Raw genomic sequence first — 16,561 nt, forward strand, 5'->3', positions numbered from 1 at the left:
TTGAAACTTATCTAGACGCAGAAAAGGAGGGGAATATTTATTACTGCACAAGCCTGAATAGAAAGAGATCAAGTTGATAGCAAAGGGATAAAAAGAAAAAGAAGTGTACATATTTTATGCTGGGGCAAGGTGGAGTGTTAGTTTTGGTGTTTCATTTTTCAAAAGCAGCTCTGATGTTAGGTTTGCATTCAGAGAGCTTTCTAAATGTTGGATTGATCTGAAACTTTTATAGAGCAGACTTTTTCCTCTTTTTTGATATTTTTAGGGTTTTCACCATAAACTACTCGCTTTTAATTCTGATATATAAAGATTTTGAAGGTGTTTGTTGCTTAGGTTAAGAAAATGTACCTGAAACATTACTGTTATACAAGGATGTTTTATGCTTTAAAAAAAAAAAGAAAGACTCAATTTTCGGGAGAGAGGAGCAAAGCTGTTTAACCAATTAAAGAATTGTAATATCTATCAGCAGAAGCAGTTGCCCACTGTTTTTGTTTAGTCATCTTGGAAACATGGACTAAAAGAGAGAAATTGATTACACTTCAATATAGAAAGGAAGGAAAGAGAGGTTCATCAGACAACAAAAAACAATGTCACATGTACATTCATCTCTTCTTCTTCATTTATTTAACTAATTCACTTTTCTACTCTGCTAAAACTAATCGACTTCGAGCACGACCTTACCAGGTATTAGCCTTTTCTCTTTGACTCTATGAGCTTCTCTTACTTCGGTGATAGGGAACGTCTTGTCGACCGGTATCTGCAGCTTCCCTGCTCCTGATAATCTGCGGATTTCGTCTAACCCTTCAGGGTCCGCCCGCATGTACGTCCACCAATACTCTGAATTCAGATCACACATAAGTTATAGGTTACGAAACTGATCATATTGAATTAGCAGATTTTCAGGAAAAATAGTTAGATTTATAGAAGGATAATAGGAAAGAAGTTAAAGGACAACAACATTTTCCTGTAATCATACTTAAGACAACCGACGGAGCAGTGTGCATCTCTCTATTGTCATCTCTAACCACTGATCTTGGTGGATTAATTCTTCACTCAAAAATAAAATAACAAAGAAGCAAAAGCTGCTGCTCTCACCTATACCATGAGAATAGCGGTACTGAATTTGCTTCTTTAATAGAATAGCTGTAGCTGCAGGAAGACCTACAGTCAATCCATATCTATCAGCTATGGATGCTGCCTCTCCCTACCATAAGAAATAAGCACAAATTCTTAAATGTAACTATCCCATAAGAAATGAATACAACTGAGGGAGAAAATACCAACCTAACATATACTAATTTTAAGAACACAAAGATGATTACCTGAAGAGTCATATAGTGTCCACCTTTCCTTAAAAGATTAATGCCAACTCTTTCAGTTTCAGGTATCCCTATAGTGTCTAGAACAGCATCAAATTGACCTTTAATTGCCGACTCAATATCCTGCAAAAGATGCAAAAGCACCATAAGTCCAGAGGCAGTAAACATTTAAAAGTAGAAAAATCACCAAATTCAACCAAAAATGTGTATCTGTTAATCAGATAAAAAGGCCCTGAGCCAATTGCTATTGAAATACAGCAGAACAAGAGTTAATTGTAGAGTAACAAAGAGATGCAACTTCCCGTATAATCTAATTCCAACTCTAGTTCATTATCTTGTGCATGGTTTTTTACTTCTGCAAAGTAATCATCACTGTTGTTCCTTGAACTTATCATACCAGATGCTTAACAATCCACTGATGGTACCAAGAAAAATCTTTAAGCTTCTTACCATGACAAGGGTAATCAATACCAAAACAAAATGACATCTGAGGTATGAGATGAACTCATGATAGAAAGACGTCAAACAGTTCTAAGTCCTAATAGGGAATCACTCCTAAGGTAGAAGCAGCACATCTAATTTGTCACAAATGTTAAGAAACAATAATGCACAGTGAAGAGCTCCATTACCTCAGTTGTATAATCAATAGCTTTCTCAGCACCAACAGCCAGAACTCGTTCAATACTCTGGCTTCCACATGTAGTGGTCACACTGCACCCTGCAGCAACGGAAAGCTGAATTGCAGCTAGTCCAACTGCCCCTCCTCCGCCTAGCACCAACAATCTTTGTCTGCAAAAAGAAAATCATGCACCTGCTTCTATTTGACTGAACACGTTGCTTATAATAACCAGTACAGCAGTTAACGGAGTTACGTAACTTGAGCAGGACGGTAATTGACATCCAAAAAAACAAATAAAGAATGGCTGCTTTGTCTTGCATTTATCACAGAAATACGTGCTTGATTCATAGAGGATAGAGTTGTAGACCAACTCAGGAGTAATAGAAGCTAACGACAAGTAATGAAATTTCTTTGTTTTGCATGATCTAACTGAGATATTTCCAATGCAAATTTGATGCGGGTTATAGATCATGACAAATAGTATCATGCATTAGAAGAATAAAGCAATCCAGTATGCTGATCAGTATAGGGATATTTTGGATGCTTAATTAATGAAAATAAAGTTCACCACAAGTTTTCTGAGAAAATTAAATAGATCCACATTATAGTCTTGGATTCTTGTGAACTAAACAAGTCAGAAAAGACAAAAATTCAAAATCATGTCTTGATCATACTCATTAAACTAATAGCACATAATAAAATAGAATAAAATAAATATAAACAAAAAAACAGATGTCCTTCTATTGATTATGTGGAAAACAGAGACTACAAGTATTAGAAACTTCATTCAACATTGCCTACATTTTGTTAGTAGTCAAATAATGGTATATCGCTACACATACCCTTGTGAAATTCGAGCTGTACTTTTTAAAGCACGCCATGCAGTCAAAGCAGCGAATGGAATTGCACTCGCCTCCTACAACATTGCAAAATCCAATTCTTCAATTAGTTTTTCTGTAACTATATGTAACTTTACATATGGATAAAATAACATGACAGAATAAGCAGCTGCTACCTAGTGAAGTATAGAAAACTTCAATCGCCCAGTCATAATTCAAAATTCATTGAAAATGAATTTGAGTAAGAATCTTGATAGGACTAAGTGCCAAACTGATAAGATATAGTTTTATCGTCAGTTGTATTAATCGATTACACAACTCCAAAAATTGGATGTGTAACTAAAAGCACTTGTTTCTCTAAACTGAGCTCTCTAACACTGCAAACTCCATCGAAACAGGTTACCCATTGATAACTTGTGCACTGTGAAGATTTTCTTGTTTGGTTCATTTCAGGTCCTTACAAGTATGATTTTCTAAGATAATGCATTCCACCTCTGAGGTGATTTATCTTATTCTGAGAAAATGACTTAGAAGCCATAATACAAACTATGCCGTCATAGACATTCAATCATACTACTCATCTACCAATTTCTACATGGCCCTTGCATGAGCACAAAAGATGCGCCAGGAAACATGTTCATGCATCCGAACAGGCCCCAAGCGCACTGAGAGTGGAGGGAAAATTTAGTTACCTCGTGAGACAGCGAGGGCGGCTTGAGAGTTAGTTCGTCCTCCGAGAGAATGGCATAATCAGTGTAAGTGCCTCTCACAGCTGTCGGATGCAGCGCACCAAATACTTCTTGCCCAACAGTGAGGGAAGAAACAGAAGAACCAACAGCTGCAACTTCGCCGCTAACATCACGACCAAGAATGATCGGCAGAAGCGGTTCAAATATCGAACGACCATAACCAGATCGCATCTGGAGACGACAAAAGTTCACCAAATTCAGTAACACAACCATCATTTGTTCTCACAATATCTATACATTTTCACTAGAGGTGATTAGTATTCTTCAGAAAGCAATTAATGCTATGTAATGCCAATTTCACTAGCTTATATGGCATTTGCCGTAATAGCTCATATTGCTTATATCAATGAGTATGAATTGGAAACACAACAAGTTCTCCTTATATCTAAACTTGATTGGAGTTCGAATCTAACACTGAACTCTTTCGATCTTTCGACAAGAAACATTATAATTCTGAAACCAATCTGGTAGTGATGATCCAAAGAGAATGGGGGGTGCTCACTCTCAAGTCCAAGGGATTGATGGAGACGGCGCGGGATCGGACGAGCACCTCCCTCGGCTTCAGATCGGGGACGGCGACAGCGCCGCGCACCTCGAGGACCTCGGGCCCGCCAAATCGCGGCACCACCACGGCGCGGCACGCCGTGGACGCCCACCGGAACCTTAGCCCCGGCTCCCGCGCCGCGGAGCTCCGGCGAAGGATCCCGCGCCTCCACATCGCGCGGCGCGGGGGAGAGCGCTGGAACGTAGGGTTTAAACCTAGGGAGGTCCCGGAGGGGATGCCGCGCACAGAGGAGGAGGAGGAGAACGACGACGACGACGACCAAAACCCTGGTGGTGGTGAGGGAGTACATGGTTGGGTTTGGGGGAGTAAGAACAGGGATAGTTTTCTCTTGGACCCGGTCTACCACGTCACTCTTTTCTCTGTTTAGTTTCCACCACATGTGACAAAATAATTTAGGAAAATATGTACAAATATCCCTGTACTGTTCCAATTCCGCAAGAAAGGGTCTGAACTTTTTATTGGTAGTAAAGTTTACCAAAAAGTCCAACAAATTTTCCTCCTTTAATTAAAGTTTTTTTTTTTGAGAGATAGGTAGCACACTATTCGCTTCGTTTATTTTATTTAGAAATAAATTTAACTGAAAATGTGAATCAATTAGAATTCGAATTTAGGATCTCGGGTACCAATCACCAAACCCTTTGCCAACTGCAGTTTTATTTGCACATATAGCATATATAATATTATACAACTATAAAATGCAAAAACAAAAATTCCAAAAAATAGAATGAATTATTTATTAATTTTTATTATTATTATTTTGAGATTGGTAGGACGCTATCCGCTTCGTTTATTTCATTTAGAAATAAACTTAGCTGGAAATGTGAATTAATTAGGATTCGAACTTGGGTCTCGGGTACCAACTCTCAAATCCTTTGCCACTTGCTCTAGAAACTGTCGGTATTACTTTTTATATATTAAATTAAAAAATTGATATTTTTAAAGTTTTGCAAGATTATGTGTATAATTAGTACGTTCGTTTGACCGAAAAAATTTATTAAACTATTCAATAAAATTCAAGAGATTTAATTATCCAAATTAAAAGTTCTGACACCTATTTATAAAAATACAAAATAATAATAATTTTGAGTATGATAAAGGCTGAATTTTTTGGACGGTGGAGATCTACAGATGGAGAGCAACACTTTTGGGCGGTTCACAGATGAGTTTGGTGAACCTGGTCCAGGAAATAGCTTCTCGAGAAGAGGCGTTGGGGTCGGCCGCGTGTTAGGCCATCCTCCACGCGCTCGCTCCGGGGCGCACGGAGGGATCGTGTGCCCGCGGAAGATCAGAGGCGATCAGAGCCGTCCATACACTGTGAACGGCATTTGATGCGTCACAACAGAAGCTCGGTAAAAGGTCGAGGCTCGAACCCAATCTTGGAAATGTTATCGCGAGCCAGAAGCCGAACCCAAGTCGGCCCTGACCCTAAGACCCTGACTCGAGCCTTGTAGCGGCCAAACTTTGATTCCCTTTTGGTTTTTTTTAAATTAATGCACCAGTACATCTCTTCTTAAGGCATGTTTGATTCACATAGAATAAGAATAGAAAAATAAAATGCCATATCATTTCGAGTAAAAATCAGAATTGACATTTAGAACCTTAATAGAGAGTTTCAATTAAAAGAGAGCACGGTAGTGAAGGGAGAAGAAAGGAGTAATGTTTGTGAGAAAGAATTTTAAATAATTTATTTTATAACGAGCAAACTTAAAATTCAAAATCAAATTAGATCATAAATGAATTAGATCATTTCCATTCTAAATTGAAATGAGAATCGAAATTTAATTCTTATTAAATAAATAATAACTATCGGAATCAATAAATTCAATTCTGATTCTATAGTCTAAAATAGATGTATCAAACAAGTCTTTATTATATAGTGTAATATATTGTACTGTCCAAAAATTTTTTGACACATTTTTATTATATCATTCTATGATTTTAAAAATTACACTTAACTATTCTATGTTTAAAAAGTTATGCTTAATTATCTATAGTTTTATTTTTATTTCAATATAATGATCTATAGTTAAACAGAGTATCACCATGTGATTTTTTTAAAAAAATATTATTTTAATATCCTATTTACTTTTTTCCAGTGAAAATAATCAAGGGGATCGACCGTCACTAGAGCAAGTGGCAAAGGGCTTGGTGGTTGGTACCCAAGGTCCCAAGTTCGAATCCTAGTTGATTCATATTTCTAGAAAAAAAATCAAAGAATTAAATCTAACTGTGAAAACTCGATAGCACCAAGTCCTTGATGCTAATGATAGTATCCTAGCCGGACTCATAAAAGCCACCTCATTTTACTTTTTGTAAAAAATATATAAATGTATACAAGTTTCCTGAACTTTAGGTCATTCAGAAGCAACTTCTCAATCTTTAAACATTTTAAATTTGGGTGCGTTTGGTTCGAGTTATCCTGACAGGATTACAGGCAATCCTGCCAGGATAAGTGTGTTTGGTTAATCCACTATGTAATCTAGTCGTTAATGTAGCATTACAAATCAAGAAGGATTACATCGAAAATATTAACGGGAGGGGGATCGTGTATCTTGCATTACTGAAACCCGTTAATACTATATATTATGTAAAATGACAATTTTACCCTCCAACAACCCCAAATCTAATTAACAGTATTATTTTCATCTCTCTCTCGCCTTCCCCCCGGCCCTCTCTCTCGCACGCCGCTTTCTCTCGCTCTCTCTCTCTCTCTCAACGTCTCTCTCTCTCTCTCTCTTTCTCTCTCTCTCGCGCGCACGAACACCTATCATCTTCTATTGCGTCGTCCTCCCAAGTAATCATCACGATCTCCTTCCCTCCATTCGTCATTTCCGCAAAAAATATTATTCAAATGACCACAACAATGGTAATTTTGAAAAAAACTATACTTTTATGTAAGAATTACTAAATTTTATAAACTGAACCAAACATATTAATGTTATAAACACTGTAATCTAGGATTACATTACTGTATTAAATCAAACGCTCTAATACAGCATCAGTAATAATCTCACGCCGAAATCCAAGATACCTGGATATGTCGAGATACTTCGTAATATTACATAACTCGAACCAAACAGGCCAGGGTTAAATACTAATGTATCCTGTTAAAGTTTAAAAATAACTTATATGTTCCTTCAAATTTTAAATTAATTTGGATATCCTTCTAAACTTGTAATACCTTATCAAAATTTTCTTCCAATTAAATTTTTACCAATTTTTTAAAAATTTTATTTAGTTTCTCTCTTCTTTCTCACCCTTTTTCTTGCCTACAAAAATCAGTTTTTTTTTTCTTTAGAGTAAGCCAACTACTCCTTTATAGATTTAGTATTCATTATATAATCACAACTTCTATTATAGTGAAGAAGCTATATTATTGCAAAAGATTCTCTTCTCAATTTAGAGTTATTTGAATTCAAATGAAAAAAAAATAAAATATAATTTGGTAGGAGATACTCTTATTGATTAGCGGATAAGATTGAAAGTTAGTAAAAGATTAAAGATCGGTAAGAGAAGAGAAAAACGAAAGATAAAAAAAAGATTTTTAAAAAAATTAATTAAGAGGGTATTTTTGTAAGATATTACAAGTTTAGAGAGGTATACATAGTAATTTGAAATTTAGCCGGGCATATAAGTTTTTAAAATAAAAAAAAAAAATAGAAAGGTATATCACTACGTAACCCTTATTTTTATTGCCGAATTTTTTATTTTGTTTGATTTGAGTTGTTTATTACTATTAAAAAATTGTTGCGTGCACTTGATATGTTCGTAGATTTGTGCACTTTACTTTTATTGTTTATTTATTTTATTTGATTTTTCTATTCCTGCTATCTAATAAATTATAATTTTTTAGTTAAGAATTAAACGTTTGAATTTAACACCATCAAATGCAAGTATTGTGCACAAATATTTGAAAGCACTTGGCGCATGCAATTACTTTGAAGAAGACAAAATCAAACTATTTGCAAGGTCACATAGTAAAATTAAGATATTTAAAAATTGCGTAGTTATTTTCAAATAATCTAAAGTTTAAGTCAGTTTATTTATGTTTTGGCCTTTTTAGTTGTAGACTTGTATTTTCTCTTAAAAACAAAAAAAGCCAAAGTTGAGGGGCTAATTTGCAATTTGGTTATAGTTGAGGAGTCTCCATATATCTATCATAGGAGGATGTATATTTTATGCTCTCTTCGTTCTAGTATTATTATTTAGGGAAAACTTCAAAAACCCCCCCTGTGGTTTTGTAGTTTCTCACTTTGCCCCCTTTGTGGTTGAAAATGTATCAAATTGCCCCCCTGTGGTTTTGTTTTTATCTTTTGGATAGCTTTTTCGTTAATATTTTATTAAATTATATACAAAAAACTTCAGATACCCATCTAGATTTATCAAATATTTATTTTAGTACCCTTTAATTTTAACTTTATCACTGATTTAAGAAAAAAAAATAATAAAATTGATAAGAAAAAGAAAAAAACGAAACCACATGGGACAAATTGATACATTTTTAACCACGGGGTTAAAGTGAGAAACTACGAAATCACAGGGGGGTTTTTGAAGTTTTTTCTATTATTTACTAGAATTTTAAAATAGGAGGGACAAGATTTATTCATTTTTTTTGGATGTACAAGTAAAAATAAGAATAAATTTTAAATACTGATAGTATTTGAAGTTTCTCTAAAAATAACTAGGATTAATTTTATACAGATCTCTGCAAACATAGTGAATTATAAATATGTCCCTACAAAGTTCAACTTTTATATATCGTCCTTTCAAAAGTGCTAATATTTTTAAATATGCTCTTCTAATTTGTTACCGTTAAAGCACTATCTATATTATAAGTAAAATAATTTTTCTACCATCACAAAAACACCCCTCTAACAGTCACAACTGTTAATTGAAGAGTGATAAAAAAATCAATTCACCTCATTAATTAATTAAAATTAAGTATTTAATTTATGATTAATTAAAATTTTCTAATAAATTATAATGACATTGAAAACTCTAGGACTTTTACGGAAACAATAAATAAAAGTTGAATTTTGTAGAAATATATTTATAAGTTACTATATTTGTAGGGACCCATACGTAATTAATCCAAAAAGCAATAGGTATTTGTTCAGTAGTCCACTGGCTCAAAAGCCTTGGACCACACCGGACGCGCGTTTGGTGGCGCGCCGCTGCGGCGCGAGACGCGCCAATTCCTCTCGCTTTTGCCGCATCCTCCTCCGCCCCTTTTTCGGGTTACTTCCTCGCTCCCTACAACACACTCCAACGCGATCCACACCCAAAAAGCGACGGCGCAGTGAAAAGGAAAAAGAGGAAAAAAAGAAAAGGAAAAGAAAAGCAAAGTAAGCCCCCGCAAGACGAAGACGAGAAAAATTTTACTTAAAATCCCTCTCCCCAATTCTCCCGATTCCCACCTCCATCAAAAAATCCCCCTTCCCCTTTCTCTCTCTCTCTTTCTTTCTCCTCGTTTTCCACTGCGCCTTCTAGGGTTTCGATCGCCTCTCCTTCTCCTCCGATCATCTTCTCCGACTCCTCGCCGCTCTCGATTTGTCGTCGTCGTCGGCGGCGGCGGCGGCGGCGGTGGTGTCGGCGGCGACGCTGCGAGAGGAGAGTAGGGGGGAAATCGCGGCGGCGGTGACGGAGGCGGCGGCGGAGGCAATGGGGAGGGGGAGCCGCTCGGCGTCGCACCAGGTGTTCAAGGACAAGGCGAAGAACCGCGTCGACGATCTCCAGGGGATGTTCTCCGACCTCCAATCCGCGCGGCGCGAGAGCCGCGGGGCTGACGCCGCCGTGCTTGAGGAGCAGGTCCACCAGATGCTCCGCGAGTGGAAGGCCGAGCTCAATGAGGCCTCCCCCGCCGCCTCCTTGCTTGTAAGCATCGTCGATCCCTTCGATTTTGCTCCTAATTTTGTGATTTGGTGGTTGATTGAATTGGTTCTGGGGGCAGGGGAACTCGCAGGATCTGTTGCCGTCGGAGACGCTGCGGCTGCTGCAACTGAGCGAGGAGGAGGACGATGCTACGAGCAAGTTGGCTGCGGGGGTCCCAAAGCCTGAGCCGGAGGATGCTGCCCAACGCGACGTCGGGGTAGTGCAAGCGAATGGAGGGACTGATGTGTTCCATGAGGTTAATTCGATCACCTTTTATTCCTTTTTAATTGCTTGCATACACTATTTGTCCTAAATTATTCGCTATTTAGTGTTGAAGTAGTAGTGTTTATTATTTGTAATGCTTAGGTTAGAGTTTTGTACTTGCTTTGTGTGAATCTAAACAATTTCTGGTACTGTGTTTGGAACTGCATCATGGTTGGAGTGATGAATTAAGTCCTTTGAAACCGGCTCCCATGATATTTGTTTTGTAATTTGAGTGTTTGTTCTGATGATATGACGTTGGCACCAAATCCCTGTGATAGGGTTGGTTGGTGTTGTAACTTAAATAAGATCATATCCTTCTCGTGGTTGTGATTATTGAATAAGAGTATACAACTTTCAATGGGTTAGTTGAAGGTTATATTGGAGGGAAACAGCAGGAGCTTATCTGATGTCTGAATATAAATAGCAATACAAAACATTCAGGGGCTGGAATGTTTTACTGCTCACTGATATTTTTGAACTGGTTGAGACAGAATCATCAAGAAAGCTTGCATGCCCAATAGGATTACCGAAAAATTGGTTACTAAAGTTTCTTTTCTTTTATTAGGGTTCATCTTATGTGTGTTTGTTCATCATATTACTTTCATCAGTTTTGCCTTTTTCTTTCGTGTTACTTTTCTCTATCTGATATTTTCACTTTTTTCTTTTGTGACATGTTTGTGCATTTGTTATTTTTCTTAGAGCTGGCAAGTGACAGGGGTCCATTTTGGTTGTAATTTAGCTTTTTCACATCTATAATTCATTTTCAGTCGTTTTGTATTGTGATGTTCAGAAGTTTAACAAATATGGCATTTGGTTTGTGTTGGCTAGGATATTTGGAGTTAACTGATGTAGAGCCAATTTGCATAGGTGACATCTTGGACATAGAAGTTTTGTCTGTTTCTCTTCTTCCACTGCAGCATATTCTCTTTCTATATATTAACTGCTTTGCCTTTATGTTTCACTTTTCGCTTGAGAACACTGTATATGTATAATATTTAGTAACTGGAAGAAATTAAAATTGCAACGGGATGATATTAATTATTTAAGGGTTAAAAGCGTTTATGATATTCATTTATGTTCTTGTCCTCCTTTAACATCTGATATTTTCCTTCTACATTATAACCTGTTCTTTTGTCTATATATGATGTGAATTGTTGCAGCATGAGTCATGATGCTGAAGATTCTTGACTGTGTAAGATTTTTAAATCTGTAGTATTCAATGTTAATTGTTGATGATGCTGAGATTTTTCACATTGTAAGGTATTTAATCTGTTGTACTGTAAGGAACTGTTCTTTACAATTTTTTGCTTGTCGATTTATTCATCCAGAAGGATTAAGGACCATGAGTTTGTGGTCCTCTTTTGTAGTGTGAAAAAATTTCATAATTTCATCTAAAGACTGGCTAGAGACTGGCAAAATCTTTTGCATTTTACAAATAGGTATTCTTAAATAGACTTCCAAACTAATCGTTGGTCCATTTGTGCTGTTTCTCACCAGGTGTTATACTCACATTCAAATGTTAGCCAAATTAATCATATGAAACTCTAAGAATGGCCTTTGGCAAAAGAGAGTATGTACTTTTAGTACTTTTGCTTATTGTAACAATATGTAGGTTGACGTTGGCCGAATAGAATCCATGATCTTGATAACATACGTGGTTACATTTAAAAATTGCTCCATGTGTAAGCATCAACAAACAACACCTGGAAATTCTCAGGGAATACAGGAATACAGAATGCCGTAATGATGTTTGATTCAAACTAATCTAAAGTCATTTTATTCTATTTTACATGGTGGACAATCTTCAATATGCCTTGTTTGTGGATTTTGCCTGTCCTTAATTAACCTGGGATCCAGTAGTCCAAAGAACTTGGCTATGGAGTTAATCTGATTGTAATAGTGTTAGTTGAACCTTCCATCTTTCTTTCCACCTATTAGTCAAATACTATCCTCACATAGAGCGTATTTTGTCTTCAGGTGACATCTCCTTTGAGACATTAGTGGCTTTTGAAGTCAGTAATACACAGGCTGATGATGTTATGAATAAGGATTATTAATTGGAGCCCTTTTCAAAGAACAAAAATGCTGAAACCATCAGGATACTAATATTGTGGCCAACCTCCTATTAAGGACAACTAAGCTACCACTGATTTAGCCATGACCTACTTGTTCTGCTAGCTGTCAATTGTCAATTCACCAAGCAGTTTACATGTTGAAAGAAATCAGGTTCAAGATTAAATTACTGCCGAAAGCTTCCGTGAAGTTCCAGCAAATAATGGTTTCAATTTCCATCTATGGAAAACTGAAATCTACATTTATTGATTGACAAACTGGATGTCAACAAAAAACAAAGAAAAGAGCACAGTAAATGCAATTAGTCACCATTAGCATGAGTAAATTTATCATTTCCTTGTTAAAAAATTAATGTGTAAAATTGAATGGGACAAACAGGGATGCAACTTTGGTGGGTTCAGTTGGTTCAGGTTGAAGGCTGACCTCTACGAGGTCTTGCACACGCACCATCTTCAACCATGACCCAGTGCAATCAGACCCTCTGATGGCCTTTCTTTAAAACTTGCCCAAACCGACCTTGGGTTAATCTTTGTCTTAGTAGAGATGAAGATTGAACAGGATAGGCTGGACCAGGTTAGTTTTGGTTGCTTGAATTCTGTGTAATCAAAACCGAAAGGGAAAGCTAGGAACTCTAGGGTTCGTTCATTCTCTAAATCATGGAGAAAGAGACTGGTAAGTTTTCTCCTTGTGTGGTCTTGCATAATTTAAAAATAAATATAAATTGAACAAATAATTATTTATAAAAAAGTTAGTAGAGGACTTTCTAATGTTATATATCTTGTTGGGTGGTATAAATAAGGCTCGTGTTAGGACTTCTTAATTGCTAATCCTAGCAAAGTTCTGAATGTGACAATAAGCATGGCCTATTTATTACGTCGATCAAGTATTCAAGTGAATTCATGTCAATTCAAACCTAAGTTGCAACCCTAGGTACAGGCCTCGCGAGACTATTTGTATTGGAAAGGAAGTTTTATCTCCCTAAAGATTAAAATATTTTGGGTGAGGAAGAACATGCTTACTCATACAATCTGCAATCACCAAAATCTCAAGGCTTATAACCAACCATGGTGTATTTATTGAGATAGTTAGCCCAAGGGTCTTCCCTCATGCAAATCTGAGCGGACTAAATAATATTAAGCCGCTTTTTTATTTGACCAGGTGTTGGTTTAGGCTTTTCCCAAAGGAAGCAAACCTGTTGATGCAGACCTAAATATTATTTGCTGCTATTTGGATGATGTGATACTAATTTAATGTAGACCTTGGGGAAAGGTAGCAGAGAATGTTTTGCTTTTATTTGCTAATATTTTGCTTTATGTTGGTTAACTTAGCTTCAGATGTTTTAAGCTTTCAATTTTTTGTGTAGCTTTGAAAGGTGCACAATTTTGTTTGCATGTTTGATTGTCATCTATATAGTTTTAGCGTACTACTTTAGTCCGTTCATGATACAGGATTACATCTCATAGCATGACTTGCCACTTTGTTTGAACATAGTGTGACATCATGTCTGGTGTAATCACATTCATGATTTTATGTTTTGAAATTATTAAGCTGGTAGCTGAGAAATAGTCGTTACTTTTCTCAGACATAAAACTAGTATTTTTTTATTTCATCTTATTGTTTGCAATTTAGCTCATTGCTTCACTCATTGAGACAAATAACGATTTATCTAACTGGCTTTACTTGCAGAATTATTATGTGAATCAAGAACTCCCAGACAATGCATTCTTATACGCTGATGATTACAAAAGCAACCTCCACACAGATTCAAACCCGAATATTATGAACTGCTTTGATGGCCCTTCCCATTTGGAATATCAACAGTACAATGTGCATCAGGAACTGTCTCACAACCCATACCTTGATATCAACACCTCTGAGCAGAACACTAGTGACGCGTTTCCCCACATGTCTGACTTGCTTGCAACAATTTGCCCTCCGCCTTCTGCGTTCTTGGGGCCGAAATGTGCACTGTGGGACTGTCCAAGGCCTGCTCAAGGATCAGAATGGTGTCAAGATTACTGCATTAGCTTGCATGCCACTCTGGCATTGAATGAAGGCCATCCTGGCATGGCACCGGTGATCCGTCCTGGAGGTATTGATCTTAAGGATGGTCCTCTTTTTGCCTCTCTTATTGCAAAAACACGAGGGAAGAATGTTGGTATCCCTGTATGTGAAGGGGCTGCAACTGCAAAGTCTCCATGGAATGCTCCTGGTATGTTCGTATCTTTTCTTTGAGATATATTTACCTATGTAGCCCTGCAAAATTATCTATTTTGTATCTTCCACTTGAAGTCTGAATTTTCATGTATGAGTTTAAAAAAACAAATTGATATTTTACATATATCACCTTGTCCTTGCAGAAATTTTCCCTATGAATTTGATAATTCTCCACTTGGTTTATGCATGTAAATAAGATATATTTTGTTTAAGAACTCTTTCTTATCTAGATCCTGTTATGTTCACATTTTACATGTTGGTGAGTCTATGGTAATGCTGTCTTACCTTGTGATTAGTATAACGATCATGCAGACAAAAAAAAAGAAGCTTTTTTCTGACAGCTTGTCTGTCTTGCCATATTGCAGAGCTTTTTGATCTCTCTGTTCTCGATGGCGAAACAATAAGAGAGTGGCTTTTCTTTGACAAGCCAAGAAGGGCATTCGAAAGTGGGAACAGAAAGCAAAGATCACTGCCAGATTACGGTGGCCGTGGCTGGCATGAATCGAGGAAGCAGTTAATGAAGGAATTCGGGGGCCTGAAGAGGTCATACTATATGGACCCGCAACCGCTACCCCGCTTTGAGTGGCATCTCTACGAGTACGAGATCAACGACTGTGATGCCTTCGCCTTGTACAGGCTGGAATTTAAGCTTGTCGATGCCAAGAAAAGTGCCAAAGCAAAACCTGCTAGTAGTTCACTCAACAAAGCAAAAACTAATCAGAAGGATGTTGGTGAAAGTACTCATCCTGCTCCAAACCCAGTTAATCAAGAAAACATTTCGACTGCGTATCATGGACTGGACCAGATTTCTCTAAATGGAGAGATTGTTTATGGGCCAAGTCTCCCGTACGGCTATTCCATTGAGAGACTTCGCGAGTATTATGGGAATACATAAAACCTGCAGATCTAATGGATCCGATTCTCACGCAATGTGACAATATATTAGCTTCGAAGAAGAAAAGCGCGACTCCATCCTTCTAATTATCTGACTTTGAGTCAGCCGATGACTGTGAATTTGAGGTCATTTTTGTTCTCAAATGCTATATATATATATATATCTACTTTGGTGGTAAGTTGCTAATCGTAATCGATGTATAGTGGCTTGACAGTAGAATGTCCTTGGTGCTTAGCTTAAACCTGATAAAAGATGGTCACCAGGTGGGACACTGGAAACTGTGTAGACTGTTTGTTGGCAGTCGAACGCCTCTTTAGTTTTGTTTGGTCCATCTGTATATGCTGTTCTATTTGTTGCAAGGCTTGCGACGAATCTAAATGAATATAATAAGTTCCATCCCAAGCAGTGTCTGAATTGTGGTTTGGAGAATTTTGGTGCATTTTCGGTATGGTATGAGTTTTACAGTCACTACATTTCATCACATGTTGTAACATTGTGAGGTTAATCCACTCCTTTTTGGTAGCTTTGGTTGTAGTGACTTTTTATTTGAGCTATCTAATAGAAGTATTGGTTTTTTTTTTTTTTTTTTCGGTTAGAATTTTCTCACTAGTTTTCTATTGCAGCTGCAGTAGAGCTTCAAGTTTGAGCTTCTGCTTTTAGGTTTGAGAAATTTATTTCAACTTTTTGCCACAGTAGAAGCTTTAGATTTTATCTCCCAGAATTTAGTCCATTGCTTCTCGAACTCAAAGTGTTTTAAAAGCTATGTCAAACAGGCACTAGGTAATTGAGCTTTTAATTTGATATTGTCGCTAGTCTAAGCCTCCAAGGGCAAGGACTCCGAGAGGGTGATGGACCAGGAGTTTCATCTGTCGCAACACTCACCAGGTTGATACTCGATACACCAATAAAATGACTTTTCGAAGTTAATTTATGCACACTATCCAATTTTCAAGAACATCTAGCATGAGTTTGGCTATTTTAGGTTGTAAGTCGAGTTCACTGTGAATGGATTAACCTAGTACCAATAAATCTATTTTATAGGTTATGTTTTGTTGTTGTTGGAGTATCCGGTATGAGATAGACATACATTGTAAACACTAGCAAAATTTTGGCCAGGATTTTTTGGACATTTTTCTCACATGTAAGCTTG

At 37.0% G+C, this 16,561-nt stretch overlaps 2 protein-coding genes across 2 annotated transcripts; one reads left to right on the forward strand and one right to left on the reverse strand.

The window, feature by feature from the left end:
* LOC109716934 (reticulon-4-interacting protein 1, mitochondrial) lies at positions 432–4,411 on the reverse strand. The gene is made up of 7 exons (XM_020242557.1): positions 4,029–4,411; positions 3,470–3,697; positions 2,781–2,854; positions 1,949–2,108; positions 1,323–1,442; positions 1,096–1,204; positions 432–837 (listed from the first exon to the last, which is right to left on the reverse strand). The coding sequence occupies exons 1-7, from the start codon at positions 4,242–4,244 to the stop codon at positions 656–658; spliced, it is 1,089 nt and encodes a 362-aa protein (XP_020098146.1). The 5' UTR covers positions 4,245–4,411; the 3' UTR covers positions 432–655.
* LOC109717457 (transcription factor VOZ1-like) lies at positions 9,270–15,933 on the forward strand. The gene is made up of 4 exons (XM_020243262.1): positions 9,270–9,965; positions 10,042–10,218; positions 13,986–14,511; positions 14,882–15,933. Exons 1-4 carry the CDS (start codon positions 9,753–9,755, stop codon positions 15,409–15,411), a joined length of 1,446 nt encoding a protein of 481 aa, XP_020098851.1. The 5' UTR covers positions 9,270–9,752; the 3' UTR covers positions 15,412–15,933.

This window comes from Ananas comosus, linkage group 11 (assembly GCF_001540865.1).
Source record: "Ananas comosus cultivar F153 linkage group 11, ASM154086v1, whole genome shotgun sequence".
Classification (NCBI taxonomy): Eukaryota; Viridiplantae; Streptophyta; class Magnoliopsida; order Poales; family Bromeliaceae; genus Ananas; species Ananas comosus.

What these genes read in the sequence shown, in the direction of transcription:
- LOC109716934 (XM_020242557.1), bottom strand. Translation starts at nt 4,244, where the DNA reads ATGTGGAGGCGCGGGATCCTTCGCCGGAGCTCCGCGGCGCGGGAGCCG. An exon ending in CGCCCTCGCTGTCTCACGAG is followed by an intron (nt 2,855 to 3,469) that starts GTAACTAAATTT and finishes GCAATGTTGTAG; the next exon opens with GAGGCGAGTGCAATTCCATT. An exon ending in CTATTGATTATACAACTGAG is followed by an intron (nt 1,443 to 1,948) that starts GTAATGGAGCTC and finishes CATCTTTTGCAG; the next exon opens with GATATTGAGTCGGCAATTAA.
- LOC109717457 (XM_020243262.1), top strand. Translation starts at nt 9,753, where the DNA reads ATGGGGAGGGGGAGCCGCTCGGCGTCGCACCAGGTGTTCAAGGACAAG. An exon ending in CCCCCGCCGCCTCCTTGCTT is followed by an intron (nt 9,966 to 10,041) that starts GTAAGCATCGTC and finishes TTCTGGGGGCAG; the next exon opens with GGGAACTCGCAGGATCTGTT. An exon ending in GGACTGATGTGTTCCATGAG is followed by an intron (nt 10,219 to 13,985) that starts GTTAATTCGATC and finishes CTTTACTTGCAG; the next exon opens with AATTATTATGTGAATCAAGA.